This window comes from Lissotriton helveticus, chromosome 12 (assembly GCF_964261635.1).
Source record: "Lissotriton helveticus chromosome 12, aLisHel1.1, whole genome shotgun sequence".
NCBI classification, from domain to species: Eukaryota; Metazoa; Chordata; class Amphibia; order Caudata; family Salamandridae; genus Lissotriton; species Lissotriton helveticus.
The window spans coordinates 609910933-609935566 of record NC_136073.1 but is presented as its reverse complement, the minus strand read 5'-3'; the positions used below and the strand labels follow the sequence as shown (position 1 = coordinate 609935566).

The window sequence follows — 24634 nt, the reverse complement described above, 5'->3', positions numbered from 1 at the left end:
GGAGGTTTTCTTTCAGAAAGTGGCGGGCTGAAAGTAATAACAGCACAACAGAGTGTAAGCTGTTCATAGGACATCCTTCGACGTCATGGGAAGTAAGTTAATTTTAAGGAGTTCTGAATTCTGATTTGTTATGTTGTATGGGTTTTTTAAACACAATCATTTTGATTGTGTTTTTTTTCCCCGCTGTTATATGATGAATACCTTCAAGTCACTGTTTTTAGTGAAATTTGATACATTCTGAGAACAGCAAAAATAAACCATTTAACATGTATAATTAATTCTGTACTGTTTGAATTTATGATGTACATTTAGAACTGTGTATGAGGCATGGAGAAGGAGAGGCTTCTGTAAGTGTCAGTTGTTGCATACAGTGCTCACATTCTACGTAGTCTTTCATATGATAGACTACATTTCCACAATGAGATACCTAAGCAAAGGAAACACAGGTGATATGATTGTGGAATGAGCAAAAAAAATTGCACGTTTTTCAATTATATTACCTGTGTTTCCTAACATTAGACATCACATTGTGTAGATGAGGTTTAGGCCTGTTCCAGGAGACAGGGGAGGTCTGACATTTGTTCAAGAGTGCAGTGGACATGACTCACTTCGTTGGTAGGCCTGCACATGTATTATCTCCTCTGTATTCTTCAACAAACCTAAATTTCATCTGCAACCCTGAGTAGGACTTACCTGAAACAAATCTGTGGATAGGTTACACCTTATCGGCATCTTGAAACAATCATTTAAAATGTTAGGGTCAGATTTATGATGGCCGTGCGCCTCTTTTGCGCCGCTGTGGGTCACTTTTGTGTAAAATATGCACCATGTTGCAAGATAGGTTTCAGTTCATCTCCAGCAAGATACCATCAGTTTAAAATGTATATAATTAGCACTGTGTAGGGGGCATGCAGAAGCTGAAGCTTTTGTAAGTGTCAAAGTTGTTGCATGCAGTGCTGCACTTCTGGGTACTGTTTCATATGCTGGACTACATCTGCACAATGAGATACCTAAGCAAAGGAAACACAAGTGATGTGATTGTGAAATGAGCAAAAGAAATTGCACGTTTTTCAATTACATCACCTGTGTTTCCTAAGTTTACGAATGACATTGTGCAGATGAAGTTAAGGTCTGTCCACGGACACAGAAGAGGTCTGGCCTTTGTTCAAGAGTGAAGTGGACATGACTTACTTCATTGGTAGGCTTTCACATGTATTATCTCCTCTGTATTCTACAACAAGCGTAAATTTGATCTGCAACCCTGAGTAGGCCTCACCTTAAACAAACCTCTGGAGAGGCCACACCTTATCGTCATCCTGAATTAATCATTTAAAATGTTAGGGACAGATTTATGATAGGTGTATGCCTCTTTTGCGCCACTGTGCGTCACTTTTGTGACGCAGTGGCGGTGGAAAAGATTTGCTATGAGGCGACAAAATTACAAATTGATGCATCTAGGCATATGTGTCATGCTGTAAAAAACCCGTGCCACATGAAACCGATGCAGCAGTGATGCGAAAGATGCACCATGTTGCAAGACGGGCCTCACTTCATCTCCAACAATATAAGAAGCTGAGTCTTCTGTAAATGTCAAAATTGTTGTATACACTGCTCAACTTATGTGTACTCTTTGATATGCTAGACTCCATCAGCACTATGAGGTACCTAAGCAAAGGAAACACAGGTGATGTGATTGTGAAATGAGGAAAAGAAACTCCACATTTTTCAATTACATCACCTGTGTTTCCTAAGTTTACCAATGACATTGTGCAGATGAAGTTTAGGTCTGTCCACGGACACAGAAGAGGTCTGGCGTTTGTTCAAGAGTGAAGTGGACATGACTTACTTCATTGGTAGACCTTCACATGTATTATGTCCTCTGTTCTCTTCAACAACTCGAAATTTCATTTGGAACCCTGAGTAGGCCTCACCTCAAACAAACCTCTGGATAGGACACATCTTATTGGCATCCTGAAACAATCATTTAAAATGTTAGTGTCTTGCGACACTTTTGTGAGACAACAGCAGTGCAAAAGATGCACCATGTTTTAAGATAGGCCTCACTTCATCTGCATCAAGATACTGTTAGTTTAAAATGTATATCTTTAGGACTGTGTAGGGGGCCTGGAGAAGCAGAAGCTTCTGTAAGTGTCAAAGTTGTTGAAAAACTGTTTGTCCTTCAATCTTTTCCGTTGTCTTTTCTAATTTTTAAATACATGTTTTAATATTTTTCAAATGTTTGTTCTCTCTTTCACAGATTGAAAGTATAAAAATAAAAAGTGAGTAAGTTAACGACAATTATAAGGTAAATGTTTGTACTCTTTTTGTTACATTTCTATCACATTCACCTACTATTAGTTCCACAGCTTTATTTCTTTAACCCTCAGTTTCCTGCCTTTGCTACTTCCCTCATTCCTTTCTCTATTACCTACTTACTCTACTCCTTCCACTCCTTTTCTCAGTCCCTCTCTTCTCATAGTTCCTCACTCTTGTTCACTCACTCCGTCTCTATTACTCTTAGTGTCTTTGACTGATCACTCTTTGACTACTTGTTCATTATGCTTTCTCTGTGTAGTTGAAGCACACTAAGGGGCATATTATGAACACAGCCAATAAAATTATTGCTGTTTTTATTGGCAGAAAACTGCTGCTAAAGTGGTTTTAGCGGCAGTTTTCTGCCGCAAAAGCGGCTTTAGCGACACATTTCTGCCGATAAAAGCTGCAAAACTTTTATTGCCTATGTTGATGATATGGCCCTATGTTATTTACATTTCTTTGCTGTTTCAATTATTCTTTTTGTGTTACTTCTTCTTTTCTGTTTTCTGTTTTTTCTCTCTGTTATTCCACATGTTTTAATCTTATTTTGAACATTCACTCACATTCTCCAAGAAAATCTTCTTTGTTATTCTTCTACTCTCCTTTTTTTCTTTCACTTCCTTATCTATTTTGTTTTTCACAATTATATCCTCTTCCCTCTTTTCTTCGGTAAATAAATCTATTAAACAGTATCTCTGGTTTAGACCCTATAGCTGTCTTTGTTTTAACATTACTCTCTGTTTACTTCCCTTATACTTACTCTTCTTTTTTTTTTTTTAATTCTTTTTGGTTCGCTCCCGGTTCGCGTACCGGCGAGCGAACCAGGAAGCGAACCAAAAGAAATACAGCTTGCCAGAGTGCTAAACATTCTAGCAATTTTTTTTGAAAGGGGAGGTAGTTCTGAAAAGAACTTTTTTTTTAATGTTTTTGTTGTTTTATATATTTTTTTTATTTTTCTGAACATTTTTTGTTTTTTTTTGTATTTTTTGAACAGTTTTATGTTTTTTTTGTTTTTTTTGGAGGGGAAACAACAAAAAACAGGCATTGGAAAGGGCTCAACAGGAGCAAAAAATTTTTTTACTTTCTGAGGCGTTTAGAGCACTTGTGGTTTTCAAATACTCTGTTGATTAAGTTAATGCTCATATTGGCACATGAGAGTAATGCACCGCAATATAAACAGGTAAACTTCATATGGACAAAGTTGTCCTGAATGTTTGTCACAGTTTCCCGTGCCTCTGGCCCTGACAAAGATATCTGTGTTGATGTCCTGGCCACAGGAGTTGGAGGATTGTCCTGAAGGTCACGAATCTCTGCCCGGCTGTAGTTTAGTGGATGCCACCTCTGCATGTGACGGTGCATGGTGTAGTTGCCGAAGCTATACTTCTTTAAGGTGCCTCTAGATAAGTCCTCTTTACATATCAGGCACGTCACATATCGAGCATTAACTTTTTTCTGCCCTTCAGGGATTGAAAAAAACTGCCAAATGAAACTAGTTTTCCGATGAGAAACCCGGGGCTCCTCTTGTAAAAACTGTGGTGCCTGTATCTCTTCTTCCTCTTGTTCATCCTCTTCCTCCTCTGTGTTGCTAATGAACTGTGGAGGTGGTCCTCTCTTCCCATGAGGAGATGGTGGTGGTGGTGGGGGTGCACCAGCTGAAGCTACCAATGAAGCCATTGCTCAGTGATCACAAAGGGTCTTCCTCTCACAAAGATGAAAGTCAGAGTGAGGAAAGAAGGAGGGGTTTTCATCATTTTGGAAAAAAAATAGGTCTAAACCAATGAAAAGTGTTATTTTTAGATAACATGACCTAGCCTTACATCATTAGGAAACCAAAAGTGAAATGAACCAATGAAAAGTTTTATTAACAAGTCACATGACCTGTTACGCTTATGTTACGCGCTGCGGAACGCGCCCCGGATCGCTTCCGGGAGCTGCGCTTCGCGCCTCGGTTCGCGCTCCGGAGCACTTCCGGGTGCGCTAACGCGGCGCGTCATAAGACGCATTACGCGACAACGTGATACGTCGCGCTTCCGCGACGCGTCACGATGTTGATTTCTAACACGGCAGTTGCGCAAACGGAACGTTTACTGGTTCGCGGACCGGGTCGCGGCACCAAATTAAGCTAACGGGAAGCTTCCCGGTTCGCGAACCGGGAGCGAACCAAAGCATAATAATAATAAAAAATATTAATCAACATATAAAATAAATTTTTTGATTTAAAGAAAAATACATTTTACAGCTATAGATATTAGCTTTTAAAAAACCAATGAAATTCAATGAAAAAACCATAGGTTATAGACCATATATAGTTAGGAATTAGCATTTACAAAACCTTGAAAATTCACTGAAAAAAACCATAGGTTATAGACCATATATAGTTAGGAATTAGCATTTAAAAAACCTTTTTTTACTCACACAAAACCATTGAAATTCCATATATAGTTAGTTGTACTAACTATATATCGCGCACCCGCAATCCACTGCTGATCATGTCACATATTACATCATTCATGACATGGTCAGTGACATCACTGATGACATCTCAAATGACATCACTGATGACATCACTGATGACATCACTGATGACATCTCAAATGACATCACTGATGACATCACTGATGACATCTCAAATGACATCACTGATGACATCTCATTTGACATTACTGATCACATCACTGATGACATCATTCATGTGATAATACGATGAACCTCTTCAGACTCTAATATAACCTTAGATACACTCAGTGTAAACAGACACTCACAGACTGTCACTCATCCATGGAGTTACTCACACACCCAGTCAGTCATGCAAAGAATCAATCACACCTCCATTTCCTCAACTATACAGTTATACACACCTTACTTATTCAAACATATACTAACACATATTTACTCTCTTTTACAATGCCTGATACAAGTACACAATGATCCATACAGCCACTCACACATTCACTGGCTCTTATGCACAGTTATTTATATATGTCAACTGTCACATGTACTGTGTTTTACATATGTACTTACTTTGACATGTAGCACTGAGATATCCATTCACTCACCAATGCACTCAGTTAACCGCCCATACAGGTGTTTCCACATGCACTTTTGAACCCATACATCTATTGAATTAACTGCTAACACATCTATGCACAGAGTCATACACCTCCCAGCCACCCACCCACACACACTCAGTCTCCCATACCAATACTTGGGCAACCAATCAATAACCCATATACTTACTCATATAGCTACTGATCAACACATGCAGCAGTTTACAGAACAACAGACATAACGATGCACAAATTAAGACAGTTTAGTCACTAACTCATGCACTCAGTGACACACATTTATTCACTCACTCATACAGTCAATCATGCACCTAATAAATCCTTCATCCAGACACTTATACATCCACTCATTCTTCAATATGTAAGACATATTTTAACTTTACAGAAACATACAGTCACTGGATGTTGTCATCAGTGATGTCATCAGTGATGTCATTTGAGATGTCATCAGTGATGTCATCAGTGATGTCATTTGAGATGTCATCAGTGATGTCATCAGTGATGTCACTGACCATGTCATGAATGATGTAATATGTGACATGATCAGCAGTGGATTGCGGGTGCGCGATATATAGTTAGTACAACTAACTATATATGGAATTTCAATGGTTTTGTGTGAGTAAAAAAAGGTTTTTTAAATGCTAATTCCTAACTATATATGGTCTATAACCTATGGTTTTTTCAGTGAATTTTCAAGGTTTTGTAAATGCTAATTCCTAACTATATATGGTCTATAACCTATGGTTTTTTCAGTGAATATATATATATATATATATATATATATATATATATATATATATATATATATATATATATATATGTCATGAATGTCTTTTCTTACAATTGTATCCTACCTACCCTATAATGTGAAGTGTTCTGATACCCTTTAGGGTCTTGTTCGCGCTATACAAAACTTTATAAATAAATACGTTTTAGATGGTCAGGACTACTTGTCCATAATTCACAGGGCAGTTCAAGCTCTCCTAGCCTAATGAGCTATAGAAAGGGTCCCAGCATCAGAGATCAGTACGCATTACTTTTGTTACTTTGTAGTGCCGAAAAAGGATGTAGGTCTCCATACTTAGTCTACACCCTTTAAGCTGCTTCCTCTGGAATGACTAGTTTAAAATCCTCACATTGGCTTGAGTTCTCTCTCCTGAACCCAGGAGACTGGGTAGTGGCATTGGATTTGCAGTCCACCTATTTCCACATTCAGGTCCTGCAATCCCATGAATGCTACCTGTGGTTTCAGGTAGGCCAATAGCACTTTCAGCTCACTCTGCTCCCCTTCGGCCTTGCCAGTACACCTCAGGTCTTCACAAACTTCATGCTGGTGGTTGCAGACCAACAGCAGAGGTTGGGAATACCAGTCTTCCAATATTTCAATGACTGGCTACTGAAGGTAGGCTTGCCTCAAGCAGTTTATAAGCCACCTCTAGACGACGGCCGTTCTGTTGACGTTGTTAGGCTAATCCATCTACGTGCCAAAGTGTCTCCTGACTCCTTAACAAGGGCTCCCCTTCATTGAAGCCACCCTAGACCCGCTGCTTTTACAAGATTTTCCTCTGCCTTAACGAGTCAAGGACATTCGGACTGTGATCCATATGTTTCAACCCTTGACCTTGGTCTCAGTGAGAGCAGCTCTGCAGCTTCCGAGGCCCCCTTCATCCTGTTAATGGATCACACCAGGTGCACATGTGAGCTCTGCATTGGGATGTGAAGTCTTCGTGGGTGCAGCACCGAAGGGACCTGTGAGAGTCCATCCAGTAGTCTGAGGACACTGTAAAAGACCTGCCGTGGTGGCTGCTGAAACAATTAGACCAACGGCAGACCCCTCTCCATACCCAACCCAGAGCTGATTGTCATGACTGATGCATTGTTGTGTCCAATGTGTTGTTTGCTGGGTAAGAGTTTCTCCTGGGAGAGGTGAAAGTCAGAGGACTCTGGTCTCCAGCGGAGGCTCACCTCCACATCTATCTCCTGGAGTTACGAGCGATTCGCTTGATGTTGAAGGCTTTCCTCCGATCCATCAAGGGGGAAGGGTTGCAGGTTCTCACAAACAACGCAGCCGCTATGTAGTACTGCAACAAACAGGGTGGGGTTGTGACTGGTGCTAAGACGCAATATGTCTCTAAGTGGCTGAACGTTCAGAGCATTGTCCTGAGTGCTCAGCACCTGGCAGGACCTTTAAAACACCATGCCAGACAAACTCAGCCGACGTTGACTAGTAGATCACAAATGGCAATCACACTAGGATGTGGTATGGGGCGTCTTTTAGCAATCAGGAGAATCCTGACTTTGTGTGTTAACCACTGCAGAGAACAAAGTGTCAAAATCTGGGAGTTCCCAAGTTAGTTCTCCCTCTGAGACACTTTCTTTCAAAATTGAGGTTTATGACTCCTCTACGCCTTTCCACCCCTGCCTCTCCTGCGCAATGTGCTGGAAAAATCAAGAAAGGCAGGACCCAAGTCATCCTAGTGGCCCCAGATTGGGCGAGGGATGTGTGGTATATGGAACTTCTGGTTATGAGCTCCTGTCCTCCAATCCAGCTGTACCTTCGAGAGGACCTCATGTTGCAGCAGCTAAGACTGGTCCTGCACTCAAGTGTGCACAACCTACACCTCCATGTGTGAAGATTGAATGGCAACAGTTACTGACTTTCGATCTGAAGGGATTTAGGTCATCGTGGCAGCCAGTCATCCATCCTCCAAAATTGTTTATAGGCAGGACACAGGGAGAGGCTTTTTTGGGGGGAGTAAATGTGAATATTGTTATAATCACAGGTACAATAAAAGCTCTTTTTTGTATTATTCTTTTTTTTATTAGAAATGTGGGTCAAATGACTGGATGGTCCCAGTAACATACATAAAACCATGCAATACATCTCCTCAAGCATACAATTGACATAAGTACATTGTTCTTTCACTTTGCTGTTATTTGATTAAGACATAGTGTTGTGACCTCCTTACATAGTATACCCACATAATGTACTATCCATGGTTCTCAGTCGTATCTGCATAATCCATTACTTTCCGAAATTTTTGCTACTGAGACATCATAAATTTTGCCCCTGTGTTGTGTATACTCCGCATTATTGCCATTTTCTCTCTGTTGCTAACACATCTCATTAAGCCAGAGTTTTCACACCTACTGGTTCACCAGTCTCTTTCCCTACTGAGTATGTCAGGTAAGTTTCCCAAATATTTTTAGCTCGACTCCGCTAGGGGAGTAAATTGTTATATACCTCAGACTGCGTGATGCAATAAATCATGTTGCTATGCCAAGTCTCCAACGTTGGGCACCTGGCCCATCTCACCACCACCCGACTATTGCCAGTATAGCCCTCTAGCTATCAGTTTACGGTATGTTTTCTCTATCTTTTTAGTATAACCTAGTAAAGCCGTATGAGGTTCCATCACTAATGTAGTGCTGGTTATGCACCCTAGCTACCGAATGACCGCCCTCTAAAAAGCAAACACCCTAGGACAGTACCAGGCAAGTGGTATAAAATTAGCTCTCTGTTGTGAACATCTGTCCCGTGCTGCTGTATCTTGAAGCCCATATCTGTATAACCTTTCAGGGGTATAGTATATCCGGTTGATATATTTGAACTATATTAGTCTATGTCTCCTGTTTTGTGAAATATCCTAAATCATGGCACAACAATGCACCTTGCTTCCGTCGTCTATGACTATCCCCAGCTCCCTGTGCCAATCTTATCTCACCTTAGTCATGGACAGTCTGCGAACTTCTTGTGCAGAAGAGTAGAGTTTAGTAACCAGTTTGATATGTACCCTTTCTTTTTTCAAGGAAAATAGTGCTGACATGTTCGGGGGCTCTAGCATGTCATCACCTAAGAGTGCAAGCAACGAGTGTCGAACTGTGAAATAGTGGAAACAAGCCATAATCATCGGAGATTCCGACTATGCTTATCTTTTCCCAGCTCTTCACCGTTCCATCTGTAAATAAATCCCTAATTTTTGTGATTTGCAATGGCGTTAGGGCCTCAGCAACCCCTCTCTCTCTTTTCCAGTTTTGAACCACGGACTCCAATCTGTCAACATATGAGGTGTTTAAGGGGTTTAAATAACCATGGCTCCTCTATGGGGAGGAAAATATCGTCTGGGGGAGCGTATCAGGGTTAGCTGCATCTTTCTATACATAGATGTGGTAAGTCCTGTGGACCGTGGATCATATAGAGCGCAAAGGAGCTTTGTGCCACTTTATAGTATAGTTCGAGGTCCGGAGTTCTGAGGCCCCCCATGTCGTGTTGCATGGTAACAGTTTCCCATTTCGCAAGCGGTTGTTTCCCGGCTCAGGTAAATTTAATCATGATTGAGCATAATGTGGTGAAAAATAAGTGCGTTAATAGGATTAGTATAGTCTGAAATAAGAAAATGAATCTCAGGACGACCAACATTTTCATGATGGCGATGTGTCCCATTAATGACAGCAGGAGTTTGATCCAACAATCAACGTCCTTCTCAAGTTTAGTTATTGCTTTCCCATTATTGTCTCTTATAACCGTCGTGGGATCTGTGTGAATCTGTATCCCAAGTACTGGACCGAAGCCGTCATCCACCTCAACGGGAGCTCTAGGGGGACTGGCATCCTAGCAGGGGTGAGGGGGAACACCATGGACTTCTCCCAGTTAATGCGGTGTCCTGACAAGGCTCCGAAGCGTACCACCCCTCTATGGTCCGTGGAGAGATTATTTTCCGTGTCCTGAATATATATCAGTGTGCTGTCTGCATCCGCTGAAATAATAGGATAATAATTCAGCAAGCATATACCTCTGTAGCTATGGTATTCTCGTATGGCACTTGCTAAAGGTTCCGCTATCAAGGCTTAGAGTAAGAGCGATAAGGGGCATCCCTGCTTGGTGCCTCTGGAGATCCTCCGCAGTGGCGAAACAGAGGTACCAATATGGCCACAGGGTCAGAGTATAGTAGATCAATGAGGCTTAGAAAAAGCTCCCCAATTGCTCATTCGACTGAGTCAAAGGCCTTCTCTGCATCTAGGAAGAATGCCGTGGTCCTCACCTCCGTGTTGATCTGTTGTGTAGCGCCAAAGAGGGTTCGAAGATTGGATGTGGTGCTACTCCCAGGAACAAACCCAGATTGCGCTTGTCTTATCACTCCAGGTAATAAAGGAGCTAGTCTATTCGCCAATATCTTAGCGTATAGCGTGGTGTCCACGTTCAACAAAGAAAGGGGTCTGTATGAGGCACAATCTGTTGGATCCTAGCCTGGTTTTAGTAAAGTGATCATCATTGTTTCGCTCATAGTGGAAGGCATGGTACCCGCGTACTCCATTTCTTCAAAAAGAGTAATCAAATGTGGTATGAGGTGTTGGTAGGTCTTATAAAAGGCGACCGCGAGGCCATCCGTGCCCAGTGCCTTAACAGCCTGCCTGCCCGCAAGTGCAGCCCTTATTTCAGATGTACTCAATGGAGCCCTCAAGTGTTCCTTGTGCTCCTTAGTGAGGCATGTCATGGATATATGCCCTAAGTAATCTTCCGTAGCTTCCTCGTCAGGGGATATTGTATTATAAAGGTCCATGTAATAGCGGAGAAACCTCCTTGCTATATTGGCTTTGTCCTGTATCGATCTCCCTTGCTCATCTAGTAATGTCATACCCCCCCCCCCCCCAAGACTCACGACGCATATGGGCTGCTAGTGTTGCCCTGGGGCATTTCCCTTGCCATCTATTCGGGCTGTGGCATATTTACTCATATGCAAATGCTGTGGCATATTTACTCATTTGCACCACTTCACTATCGGCTATGTCATGGTATTCTATTATTTTGTTTTTGAGCTCATCCATTATGTTGCTGTCACCTGTGCTCTGTTATCTTGATTCTAGTGTTGCTAGCTCTCTTTCCAAGAGAGAAAGTCTTCCTCTTAGAGATCTAAACACGTCGAGCATTTGGAAATCATGATACCCTAATGTAGACCTTAAGTGTTTCCCACACCGTGGCCAACCTCTCTACTGTCCTCACATTGTTGATAAAGAAGCCTTCTATTTCTGTCTCTATTTTGGCCTTGAACACTGGGTTTAATTGCGAGTATGGGGGGGAACCTCCATGTGTACGGGCTGCCCTCTGTCCTTTGAGTTCTAAATAGAGCACTATGGGTGAGTGATCAGAGTAAGTACGTGTAGTGACCCGCATCTTGAGACCCACAACGTCAGGTCCGTGGATATCAGCTGGTAGTCTCTATGTGTGTGTGTGTATTGTGTGCTGCTGAGTAATGTGTGAATCCAGCCCCTTGGGGGTTTTGATGTCTCCATATGTCTGAGATCTAGTGTTTCCATCATGTCACTGACTGCATGGGCAGAAGCATATAGGCCCCTGGATCGGTCAAGCGCAGGATCCAATATACAATTGAACTCTCCACCCCAAATTTGCGGTAATGGGCTCCATTGTGAAAGGCATGTACTGAGTGCACAGTAGAAATGCATGTCTTCATAATTCGGGCTATACACCCCTACCAGCACTGCTTTCCCTTGACCTGTGTTACAATGGAGAGGCATATCTGCCTCCCGGGTAAACCTACACCTCTTGTAACTGTTTCTTGGATCTACCGCCTACCCATATTAAGACACCCTGGTCATGTGTAGTAAATCCCGCTTGCAAGTACCGACCCCGTAGTCACTGCAGTGTTAGTGAGCTGCTGCTGTGTGCTAGAAGTGTCTCCTGAAGAGACGCCACCTGTACAGAGTGCCTTCTGAGATATGCCACAGCCATGCAAACATTCCTTTCAACATTAAGTCCTCTAATATTCCATGTAAGAAACCGTATCTGTGTGGTGGCCTGTTGTCTATCTGTGTCATGTCCCTCATCGTGTTGCATGGTATCCTAATGTGTGAATATCCGTTTTATTTGGTCCAGTAATATATTCACTTGTTAAATCTCTCTTTATTTGGTCAAAGACCATAAAAGTGTACAGTAATAAATACATTTATAACGTATTAAAGACTCTTACAGATCACATTAAAAATGTCATCGATATCAATATATACAATGATAAAATGAGTTGATTTGTCTGGGGGCAATACCCACTTATCAGTAAGTAGACGCAAGGTAATTCTTCTTTCTCACATCAGGCCTAAATGTAGGGAGTACACCAGTACACAATTTGAACACGGTTATGGATTCCTTAAAATCAGTATGATACATATATATCTGACCGAGGATATTATTGTCTATGTACATTCATGATCCTTCATATAAGTAGTGCAATGGGTAACAATATTCATCCTCAGACTTACAGGGTGCCAAATAACAATAATGATCATTATAGCCTCATACATTCTGACTAAGGACCATAAAGTGCTATGTGTCTCAGGACATCAGTATTCCTGTATAAATTTCATAGAGTAAGTTAGTACAGGAAACTCGCGTACAGCCGGGGACATGAACTTCTGATGCCGGAACCAAAAGCTCAGCAAACATCTGCTCACAGCAAATATAATGAGGTGTAGTGTCAGATCTTAGTATTCTCAGAACCACCCTGTGTTGCCTGATTCCCAGTCTACAGCAAATGGGGCAAATCCATTTCTTGCGGTAAAAAGAATTTTCAGTGCAAAAGAAAAGGATGTGTTCCACTGTCTCCTGTGCGTGGCAACAGGCTTGCATGCAGTTATTGCTGAGTGTGTTTCCCTTGCAGTAAATGGCCTTAAAGGTAAACAGCCAAATCTAAAACTCACATAGATATTTTTCGCCATGCATGGTGAGATCTGGTCACAGAACAGCTCAAATTCTGCAAAGGTTTTGATATTTAGGAACTCAGTAGTCAAATGCCCCGCTGATCTGTTAGTCACATACTGTTATTTTACATATGCCCAGTACTTCGCTTTCACTATACCAATATCGTTCTTACTGATACATTCTAGGCTTTCCCACAAATGAGTCATCCCCAAAAATCTACCCCAGGATTTTTTGTGTCTAAACAAGGGGATCCGTTTACCACCACTAAGATTCAGGACTTCTTTCAGTGATTCAAAGTACTGGGCTATCTCTGAAGTTGACCAACTACATAGCCAGTAGGTAAGTGGTTTAATTGCTGCCACATCACCAATTCTCTTTAGCCCTAGGTCAAAAACCAGTGGAGCCTATTTGGCACTGCAATCAGGGCCCTAGCAAATATATTTTCACTCTTCGCTAGCTTATGCAAGTTCTCATGCCCCAAAGCTCAGCACCGTAAAGTGCAGCATTTTGCGCTTTCCTTTAGTAAATCTCTAGAGCAGGAGTAATTGACCTAGACACCAAGAATGCTTATGAAAGAGCAATGTGGATTTAGACTTTTAGCATAGTTAATTGACTTGTCTTTTTGGGGATCCCAACTCAGGGTTTCTGTTAATCTTACACCCAAATATTCAAATGTAGACACCCTCTCAAGTGGCATCCCCATTATCTTTACTGTTCTGCATTTCCCCTTAGCCTTGCCAAATATCCTATATTTTGTCTTTTCTGTGTTAAGTTCAAAGCCCCTGGCCTCACAGAAACCCCAAAATTTGTCAATTAACCTCTGGAGTCCCATTGGGGACCTGGATATAAGTAGCGACTCTTCCGCGAACAGCAGGATCGGGACTTTCCCACCATTCAACATTGAAGAGTTGTTTTCGCAAACCAGCAGTTCGTTGACTACTCTGTTTACATAAAGGGAAAACAGCGTGGGCGCAAGGACACAGCCTTGGCGTACCCCTTGCAGAATTGGAATTTTATTAGTTAATTCACCTGATCTCCTCCAGCGGGCCTGTGCATAGTTATGCTCGTGCAACCTTACCAGCAGGTTCACCAATTATTCCAGGGCTCCCATTTCTTTTAAAACTAGCGAAAGCATTTACAGAGGTACCTAATCAAAGGCAGCACAAAGGTCAAGAAAGTCTACGTACAGTTTTTGCTTTTTAAGTTGCACGTATTTCCAAATAAGTAGGATGATGCTGAACACCTGATTGCATGTACTAGTTTAAAGCGAAAACCTGCTTGATATGGCGACAGAATCTCATTCTCGTTCATCAAATTAATAATTTATCCAGAACCTGTCTGGAAAAGATTTTTTGCATATTGTCTAGCAGGCTAATCGGCCTATAGTTTGATGGGGTGGAGGCATCTCCTTTTTTGTATGTAGTTATTATTTCCGCCCCTCTCCAAGTCTCAGATATTTTTCCCCCATTGGCAACTACAGTGGACACAAGATTTAAATAAGGGTCCCAGACAAGTGGTTTAGACTTGTATAAGTCACCCGGTATCCTATCGGACCCAGGGGCTTTTGCTGGCTGCATCTTCTCTATCGCTCTGAGTGTGTCGTCCAGGCTAAAGAGAGATCCCTCGCTACCGGTGCCCCTCCTTATTTCATTGAAAATGCAAACAGGCAAATTTTCACTGTCATCCAAACAAGTGATTACTTCCCTCTTCTCATATAGTACGGAGAAGTGATCAACCTACTTCTCAGGTTGGATAAAGTAATCCGGTGTTAACCCCTTTTGAGCTCCCGTGTGATATAATATGCCAAAATGCTCAATCATCGTTGCATCTAGCAGCATTCAACAGATCCTGCCAATTCTCATCAGCCCAGTCACGTTAGGCTTTTCCTAAAGCAGTTTTAAACTTATTACGTGATTGGGCCATAGCTGTTCGTTTACCCCCGCAAATTATTATTTTTAGGTTCAGTTTTGCCTTTTTACAATCAGTTATACCATGCACTAGTCTTCAGCACCCTTACTTTCTTAGCAGCGGGTTGTATTAGGAACATTCCTTTCAACTCTTTAAAAAACCTTAGGTGAGCAGTTAATACTTGGTCAAGCAATAATGTGGCTGCGTCAAGACTGGAAAGATGTTAAACAAACCGATCATATATTTCTGCTTGCCATCCGCTATCATTCTGGAATCTAGGCCACAGAACACTTCTGGAGTTATTAGAAATTAGGGGTTCTTGCTCCATTGTACAGCTACCAGACACCCTTGGAAAGGAGAGTACCGGCCAGGGAGAGAAGAAGGGGATTATGGTCACTGCCAGTCCTAGTTTTAATAGTCATATCGCTTGCCAAGGCCCACAATCTGACGTTCACTAGAATGTAGTCAATGACACTTGAGCTAGCACTGCTTCCCTTTGACCTGTGTTACAACAGGCTATAGCATATCTGCCTCCCGGGTCAACATACACCTCATGTATCTATATCTTGTATCTACCATCTACCCATATTAAGACGCCCGGGCATGTGTAGTAAATTCCACTGCGCAGTACCGACCCCCGTAGTCACTGCCGTGTTAATGTACTGCTGCTCTCTGCTAGATGTGTCTCCTGAAGAAACACCACCTGTACCGAGTGCCTTCTGAGATATGCCACAGCCTTGCAAACTTTCCTTTGATCATTAAGTCCTCTATATTTCCATGTAGGAAACCGTATCTGTGTGGTGTCCTGTTGTCTATCTGTCATGGCCCATATTGTGTTGCGTAGTATCCTAATGTGTGACTATCGGTTGAATTTGGTCCAGTAATATATTCACTTATTTTTTGTGATAACAAACACAACAAAACTCCCAAAAAAGCCCCTCCCATGCCATTAGCATACAAATTCTGCTTGGCTGAACATTGACCCTCCAACAACTTCCCCTGTGTGCCCATTGAGGGACTTAACCAAAACCCACAATACAAAAACAGTGGTAAACACATGGGGTGGATATCACCTGACCCGAGGCTCCCTACTGGCCTTGTGTTGGATGATTGCAATGACCCCACGTAAAGTCAATTGGACCTGCATACTATTGGTCCAAAAAATGTACAAACGTGGGCATGGCCAAGATGGCGACAGAGTAGGACGGGCCTGCTCGTCGCTCCGTTCCGCCGACCGGACCCACAGCCTAAGCACCGACTAGCTGGACTGGGGGAGAGAAACTGGGCCTCCTCTTCCCCTGAGATGCACCGGAGCCGATCTGGAGTGCAGTAGGGCATCCCCATAAGGGCATCATACCGCACCGGCTTCTCCTGCCGGTGCGAGTGCGAGAGCCGGGCAGAGTCGCCTACGACAGGCCCGGGCTGCGCGGCCTGTGCGTAGGCGGGGCCTGCAGCAGAGCGGTGAGGAAGGAAGTATGGCCAAGACCAGCGGCAGCAAGTGGCACCTCCCTGGAGAGCAACTGTTGGGAGCTGGCGGCCCTGATCCCCGCTGTAGAGGAGACTCCAGCAAAGCGGAATCCATGGCCGAACGGCGAACCCCCTTTGCTGAGGAGCTCCGATAGAGGTCAGTTGCGCTCCCTATGGGGTCGGGGTGGGTCTGGAAACAGCCTGACTACAAGCGAAGGGCGCGGCACACGGGCAGGAAGCCCGGGGAAACAGACGGCCATACTTTTGTGCATTCAAGGCCTAACGTGCAGCCCCCTGGATGTGGGGCGCTGCAGGGTGCCGATGTCCTTGCATCTAGCAAGAGGCCCTGGCTTGGCTAGCGGGCTCAGAGGTGAAGAGTGCGGAGTTGATTCCCGACAGATGGGGCGGAGAGGAACACTGCGGCCCCGTAAACATTGAGAGCAGGCACAAAGGCCTCACCTGAGTTTCCTAAGCTGTGCGTGGTAGAGATACTGATGGCTCTCCCTGCCCCTTATGGGCCTGAGGCCTGCCAACAGACCATCCACGCCTGGGGAGTGGAGAAGAGACTGGTCCGGCCTGCACTGCACCTGAAAGTAACATCTTTCCGCAGGCCCCCGCTATCTGTGTTGAATCTGCTTCAAGGCTGTGGGGAATTCTCCACTGAACCAGTGATAGCCACGCTGAGTACCACACGCAGTGTCCTCAATCACATCAAATCACCTACCCGCAACGGGGGTGAAGCCCCAAGATCAGCAAGTTGGCAACTGGAAAAGGGTAGAAGGAACGCTCAGTAAAGGAGCTTCTTAAAACACCCTCCACCATCACCGAAACACAGAACCCCTATTGGGGCTATCAACGGATGCGGGGGGAAAGACCGAGGCCCCTATTACACGCTCCTTCTTGGAAACACTGTTCGCCTTCCTGATAGATGACTTGCAGACAATGAAGAAGGAACTGGCTCTAGAAATTAGAGTGGTGCTTAAGAATCTTGATTCGCTGGGCGACACAGTGGATTCGTTGGAAACACAACGCACTACCAGAGACCAGGAGATAGAGCAACTACAACAAGAGATTCTCAGAGACCAGCACCTGGATCTACAGTTGTATGCGGAGGACTTGGAGAACCGATCCCGCCGGAACAACATACGAATCCGGGGTGTTGCACATGGGGCGGAGGGTCAAGACATTGCCTTGTTGGTGGAGGAGCTCTTCCTCTCTATCCTTGGAGCCAAAACAAGTAAAAAAATCAAGCTCTACTGAACGCACCAGGCTGGCCAGAGAAGGCCACCCCTGGCCCCACCAACTGACATTCATTCTTTTGTCCACGATTTTTAGCTCAAAGAAAGAATCCTGCGGAAAGCAAGAGACAACCACCCAGTTGAGTTCTGTTGCCACTGACCCCTACTCTATCAGGACCTCGCAACTTCTACATAGCAAAAAAAAGGAGAGAGTTTCCGTCAATCATTCTCCACTTGCGAGCCAAGCAGGTACAATACTCCTGGGGCCACCCATTCAGGCTAATACTCCGATGAGAAGGAAAGACCCACCAGATCTGCTCACTACAGGAAGCTGGGCAGCTACTGAACATCAAGGAGGAGGTGTGAGGGGAGAATCTACCGCTCAGCAACAGAGCCAGGCTTCCAAACGACTGTAAATGGCAGATAGTGAGCCACTCACCGATTCAGACTCTAAAACGATCGCCAGGGAGAGAAAAGCGGTGCTGGCCTCCTTGGTAGAGGACACTGGCCACCCTGAATGAACAGCACAGCGTCCATGAAGAGGTCGACCTGTAGCCCTGCGGCCTTCTTCTTGTAAACCCTGCCTCTGACGGTGGGGGGAGCACCGGCGGGGAGCAGAGCGTACCCTGCTGATCTCTCACACCCTCACTCATGATTCTAACCACCCAGGACACTATATGTTCACTAGTTATTGTTATTTGTTAGTTATGTTGTTCAAGCAATCGTCCTCCTCCCGATCCAGCTACGCGAGACCCAGAATGTAGGAGTTCCCACAAGTCTATGCCATTGGTCTTAGTCCTTCCCAGCAATACTCCCAGGGCAGTCCTTGTTGTTTTAACCCACAGACTAAAGTTTGCAGTATTACTAGATGACCACACAACTCAGAATAGTCTCTCTGAATGTGAAGGGCCTCAATACCCCCAACTATCCTACCTTGAAAACACAGGAGTGCACGTCTCCTTCAAGAGACACACCTACTCCTCGGGAACACATTTAGGCTACGCTCCAAAGCTTTCCCTCGCCAACTTTTCGCATACTACAAAATTGACGGGGTGGCCTTCCTCATTTCCTCCAAGTTGACCGGCGAAAAGGCCACATGCAGGCTGAACTCAAGGGTAGACTTTTGGCCCACACAATCCAGCTAGGCCCTCACAATCTTACCATAGGCTCTGTATGTGCACCAAATAAGGGTCAGGAGGGGTTCCTAAGCAAGGCGGTAATCAAGATGACTAGATCTCTTGACAGTATGATAGTAATGGGGGCGAATTCAATTTGGCCTTCAACAATGATGCAGACAGATTGGCCTAACGTCAAGGGCAATCCAGAGCCCTCGCAAACAATGGTAAGCGCATGCTTGCGAACGCGAGACTGGCCGATATTTTGCGGAAACTTCACCCCTCAGACCGCGAATAAACCTTTTATTCCCAACCTCACAGACCTATGCCAGGATAGATTACTTTCTAGCCACGGTGGCTGTTTTGCATCAGGTACAACAGATAGACATCCTGCCTCGCTCGCGCTGACCACTCCACATTGAGTCTGCCACTAGCCTTTCCAGACAACCGTCCTCCCCCGTACCTGACGGCTTAGAGAAATTATGCTTCACTACCCAGAAGTTGTAAAGCAAGTCACAAAACCGATAGCAGATTACTTAGACACAAACAACACTCCTGAAACCCCCATAGCAATTCTCTGGGATGCCCTGAAGGCGGTTATTAGGGGTGAATTTATTGCCATTGCCTCATCAGACAATTGGATCCGCCGGGAGAAGAGAGACTTACTCTCACAGGAAGTTCAAGAGCACATGCACCAAAGGACAGGCGCCCTTAGGATTTGGCGACAACTAGAGGCCGCTCGCGCCCAACTAGCGGGTTTAGATCCAGACAGGGCCAAATACGCAGCACTGAGATTGAGCACACTTTCTAGACAGGAGGAGACAGAAGTGGGAGACTATTAGCCAACAAGCCTAGAGTACAGAGGCAAGCCTCCGGTGTCTCATCTGTGGTCAACTCGCTTGGGCAGGAACAGGCCTCCTATCAGAACATTGCCGAAACTTTCGGCCAACACTACGCAAAGCTTTATGGAGCGCAACAACTCCCTCAGACCACTTTGGCCCAGTACCTGCAAGGGGTCAACAGCTCAAAGCTTTAGCCAGACCAGGCTGAATCACTCGAAGCCCTGAACAGAATGGAGGAGGTGCTGACAGTCATCTCCAGACTGAAACTGCTCAAGTCCCCCGGCCCAGAGGGCTTCCCTTATCTTTTTTACAAAACCTTTTGCACCACGCTGGCACTGGTACTCATGAAGGTGTACAACTCCATCAGGATCTCTCCTGCACTCCCACGAACAATGCTGGAAGCGTCAGTAGTGGTGATACCGAAGCCCGGTAAGGATAGGAGACACTGTGAGTCCTAAAGGCCAATCTCCCTCCTCAACGTGGATTTCAAACTATTCACAGGGATACTAGGGCAGCGCCTCTCCCCTCTCCTTCTGGTTTTGATAGACCCGGATCAAGCGGGCTTTGTGCCCAACCGCCTTTTAGCTGATAACACAAAGCGCCTCTTACATATTGTAGGAGAGTAGGGTCTGCTTCCTATGGTCACCCCCTCTTTTTGCTGTGATTTTCTGTTTTTTTTTACTTTAGACTGGCTGTGGCCCTGCTAATCAGGACCACAGCTTAGCTGTTCTCTCTCTAAATTGATACCATGTACTTTAGGTACATACCAGATTGGGTATTGGGTCACCTTTGTGAGCCCCTGTATAGTGTACCATAGGTACCCAGGGCATAGGTGCATCCAAGGCCTACCAGGGGCTGCAGCATGTATTATGCCACCCCTGGCTGGCCCTCCAAACTGACACCACAGGTCTGTGCACACAGCCTGGGGAAGGTGGTGTAATCACCCCTTACTTAGATATAGTATAACTATATCTACCTTATATATAGACACATAGTAACATATAAGCCACTCCTACGGCAGGCCTTATTAATCCTGGAGGCAGAGTGCTTGGTTTTATGTGAGAGGGTGCCCTCGCATGAGCTGAGCTCTCTGCAGCTTTCGGGATCATCTCCTTATAGCTGTTCTGTGATATAGCCATACATATACTCTTAAGTGCATTATAATCCTCGCGGTTAATGCTAACTTTGGTTTGGCTTTATCAAAACATGTCGTATATGGTATCAAACACTTTGGAATACTACTACCCCCCCTCCCCACCAGTCCTGGTGGCGGGGGTAGCATTCCACCCTTCTAGAGGTAGAAGACATATAGTTACTGTACAACCTGGCTAAAGTTAAACAGAGCCTCAGCATCACAAAATGGATGCTGCTGCCACAGACACGAGTCTGACCTCCTGCTGATGGACGAAACTCTGGCAGGGGAGGCCTGGACAATAGGTTTCCTGTCAAGGGAGGTGCTAGCACCACCTTAGACAGGCTTATGTGTATTGGGGCAGGAAGGGCTTTATTCAGTGAATGCATTTCAGACACTGCCTGGGGCACACAAGGTGCTCCATGCATAGCCCGGTTCAAACCAGTTGCTGGGGCACTCCAGCCCTGCTCTGGCGCGAAACTGGAGAAAGGGGTGTAACCACCCCCTTCTCAGGTCCACCCATTGGAGGGACCTTCCAGGTAGTCCAACCCCTAAACTGAGTATAAGTATAAGAGCAGTGTCCAGTCCATTTCCAGACTGTATGGGCAATCACCATAGTAATTATTGAGTTGTCGATGTCCCTAAAAGTCCCGCCAAAAGCCAGTTGCCACTGGTCTTCAGCCACAGCAAAACCAGTGATTTCCTTTTCTTGCGGCTTGTGTCCATCCTGGTTGACCAAACTGCAATTTAGGAATTTGATGCCAGTTCCAGGCAGCCTCGGGGGCTACTTTTGAGTGTCGGGGTTAGGTCTCCTAGGCTGCACTTTAGCAGTCAGCAGTGATCAAGAAATTGTGGTTACCAACTCGGCCTATGTGGCTTCTTCAGCTTTTGTGGCCCTGTAGCTGCAACAAGAAGTCAGCCATAATGACTCTTGGAGTTCACCTCATCTGTCTGAGGCAACTTTTGGTTTAGCAGGGTGCCACAGGCACAGTCCTCTTTTTGCTAGCCTAGAAGCAACAGGTGCAGTCTAGTCTTTAATGCAGCCTATCTTTGCCAGGGAACAGCAGAGCAGTCTTTCTTTGGTCCTCTCTCCAGTGCTGATGTGATCGGAGGAATGGGTGTCACTTTTAAGCCCACAACTTTTCCTTTGGTAATGTGGTGACTACTAGCCAATGGGTTACTAGTTGTCCCCTCCTGCCTGAAGACTACTTCCTGCAAGATAAGGCATCTAGCTATCGTAGAGTGCAACATTCTACACGCTCCCTAGATAGCATGACTCCTCTCTCGGTATGTGAATCTTGGTAGCCACCCGGGGTGTGTGGCTACCTGAGAGCCAAACACCCATAGGAAAAGCAGTTTAGCAACTGTTTTCCCCTCTTTGTGCCTGACACCAGCCTTATAGGTAAGTTAATTTATTCCAATGGTTATAAGCCAATTCAGCAAACGTGTTGGAGCACTGAGGTCTGGTTAGCAGACCTCTGCATTGTCAGAGTAGAAAAACCAGCAGCATCAGTCCATAATTTTGGGAATGATTATGCGAAAAATAGGGATTTTTTTACACTTACCTACAGGGGCAGTTCCTCCTAAAGGGCGGAGGAGCATCGCCTCACCTGCTGCAAGTGCAACAGGCAAACACAAATAAATGAAATGGCATTGCGATGCCATTTTATTTTACCAGTGGCTTGCACAAGGTAGGAGTGGTAGGCACACTTCAAGTGCACATGACGGTTTGGCATGCCCTCTTGGGCCAGTTAAACAGTCATGCACACTTTGTATATTCTCCACCCACTGTAATGCACTGCTTGGGTGGAGAACATGGCCAGGCCCCCAGTCCCTGTCTAAGCGCCGACCCTCGACACTCGCTCAGCAGCGTCGTGATTTCCTAAAAGAGTCTAGGAGCCTGTGTGCTTCCAGTTTCCTGCATTGTGAAAAGAAGCACGGAGGAGAGGCGGCTGCTGGTATAGTAAATTCATTTTATATTTTGTTTTTAAGACCCCCCACCCTCCCCCCCCGTCCCACTACTGTTGCCCCATAGCATCCACTACTGCCCAAAGGTGTGATCTATTGGCTTTTCCAATGCTTGTTTTGTATGAAGATATTTATGCAAATTGTTGGTAGTCTGTTATATAGTTTGTCATTACAAAACAAATATCTGCAGTAGATTTTCACATACTGTTCATTGCCACCTCGGCACTAGTAATCCAAGTTGTAGTATTCTAAAACAACGGTTCCGTTTTGTTTTGATTATTTATAATTAGTTTCTTAGTCTTCTCTTGCTGAATATGGAATGTCTGCTCCTCTTTTCTTTCAAATGTTCCTATTTGTTGTTTTGTGTTGACATTTTTTATTTGATTGTCTCTGCAGGAACTGTTGGTCAGGATATCACCCACACACGAACGTCCTCTGGCTTCACTATGTGGCAGACAAATTAATCAAAGAAATGAAATACAAAAAGAAGCCGACCACCCCACTGATGAAGAGCACACATAAGAAACTGCTACATTTTCACAAAGAGGTGCTCAAGTTCCACTCTGCCAGAGATGTGCTTCACATGAGCGGCCTCTTCCAGTAGCATCCGCAGAAGCTGCCATGTGCTCACCAGCTGGACTTTGGTGAGGCAGAAGCACTCCCAGGATCTTCTGGCAGCAAACCTCTTATGTCTGTATAAACTCAGATTATAACAAGTAGTCAAAGAATAAATCAATCAAGAGAATAATTTTTAGAAGCAACCATAGTTGCAGTTCACTAGACCTTTTCATTACAGTGAGCACAAGCGGGTGTGTTCTTTGTGCCCTTTTTTGCACCTAGCAGGAGCTGACTCCTACGGTTGGGCCATTCCTATTTTTAGAAATGGACCTGGGCTTCTGTAGATGGCGATGAATTTCGACTTCGCATATTTTTAATATAATAAATGGCCTCTGCAGTGACAGACCAGCTTCACAGAAGACACGCTTAAAAGTGCAAAATTTGTGCAAAGAAACATAATCTGAGTATTATTTTATATACAATAAAAGGGAAGTGAATCATTATGCCTCTGGCCTGCCCATTTCTTTGTACCTATGTACTTTAAAACACAAAGAGCCATTCTGCTATGGAGCATGTGTAGCATTTCAAATTAAAAGTCCCCTTAACCCTGGAAGCAAATGAGGGACTGGTCCAAGGAGGTTCATAGCGGTCCTGGTTGCCCAGCGGGCCAACACATATGCTTTCCACTGGCACAATATGATGGACCGTGGCAGTAAAGCTTTTCAGGCATAGCATGTGATGATGCATTATTTTCTAAAACAAAACAGGTGGACAGATAGGGTACAAATACGGTCGGTCCGCCACTCGCGTGGCAGCAAATGGGATCACTTATAAAGCACAAATACTTTTTTTAGGTATATGCCAAGATGTGTTCATTGTAGTATAATGATATTGCTCTTTTAAACTATCAGTTCTTTGACTGGAAAACAAGTAAAGTAAAGCAACCATAAGACAACACTTTTATTTTATTAGATTAGACATTGCTGGTCCTCACAGATGCCTTGAAGGCGTTATTGCTCAGTCGTGTACTGATTGCACTTGTCTGCCAGTTCAGGAAAAGTGGGTGATTAAAGTATTTACAATTACTGATAGCCTGAGGTTGTTATTGATTCACATTTGGGACCCTGGAGAGTTCAAAGTGTAATGGATAGTATGAATTTTATTTTGACCAAAACTGGAAGTGTAGGGTTTGCAACATGAGGATTGGGAATGTTGTGTTCTAATCACGGGTCAGCAAGCTCGCACCTGTGCATAAGCATGAGGTGTTGGAGAAATATTTGAGAATTTACTATAATGTTATGGTTGAGTTTAGGT

The 24634-nt window shown here is 44.4% G+C and overlaps 1 protein-coding gene across 1 annotated transcript in view; it reads left to right on the top strand.

Annotated features, from left to right (window-relative positions):
• The window catches only part of HASPIN (histone H3 associated protein kinase), a 775218-nt gene extending 751395 nt beyond the window's left edge, over positions 1 to 23823 (top strand). Inside the window, exon 16 of the mRNA XM_078671435.1 lies at positions 23159 to 23823. Coding sequence (XP_078527561.1) covers positions 23159 to 23366 — 208 coding nt within the window. The 3' untranslated portion in view covers positions 23367 to 23823. The remainder of the gene's footprint in view (positions 1 to 23158) is intronic.
• The last annotated feature ends 811 nt before the right edge of the window (positions 23824 to 24634 follow it).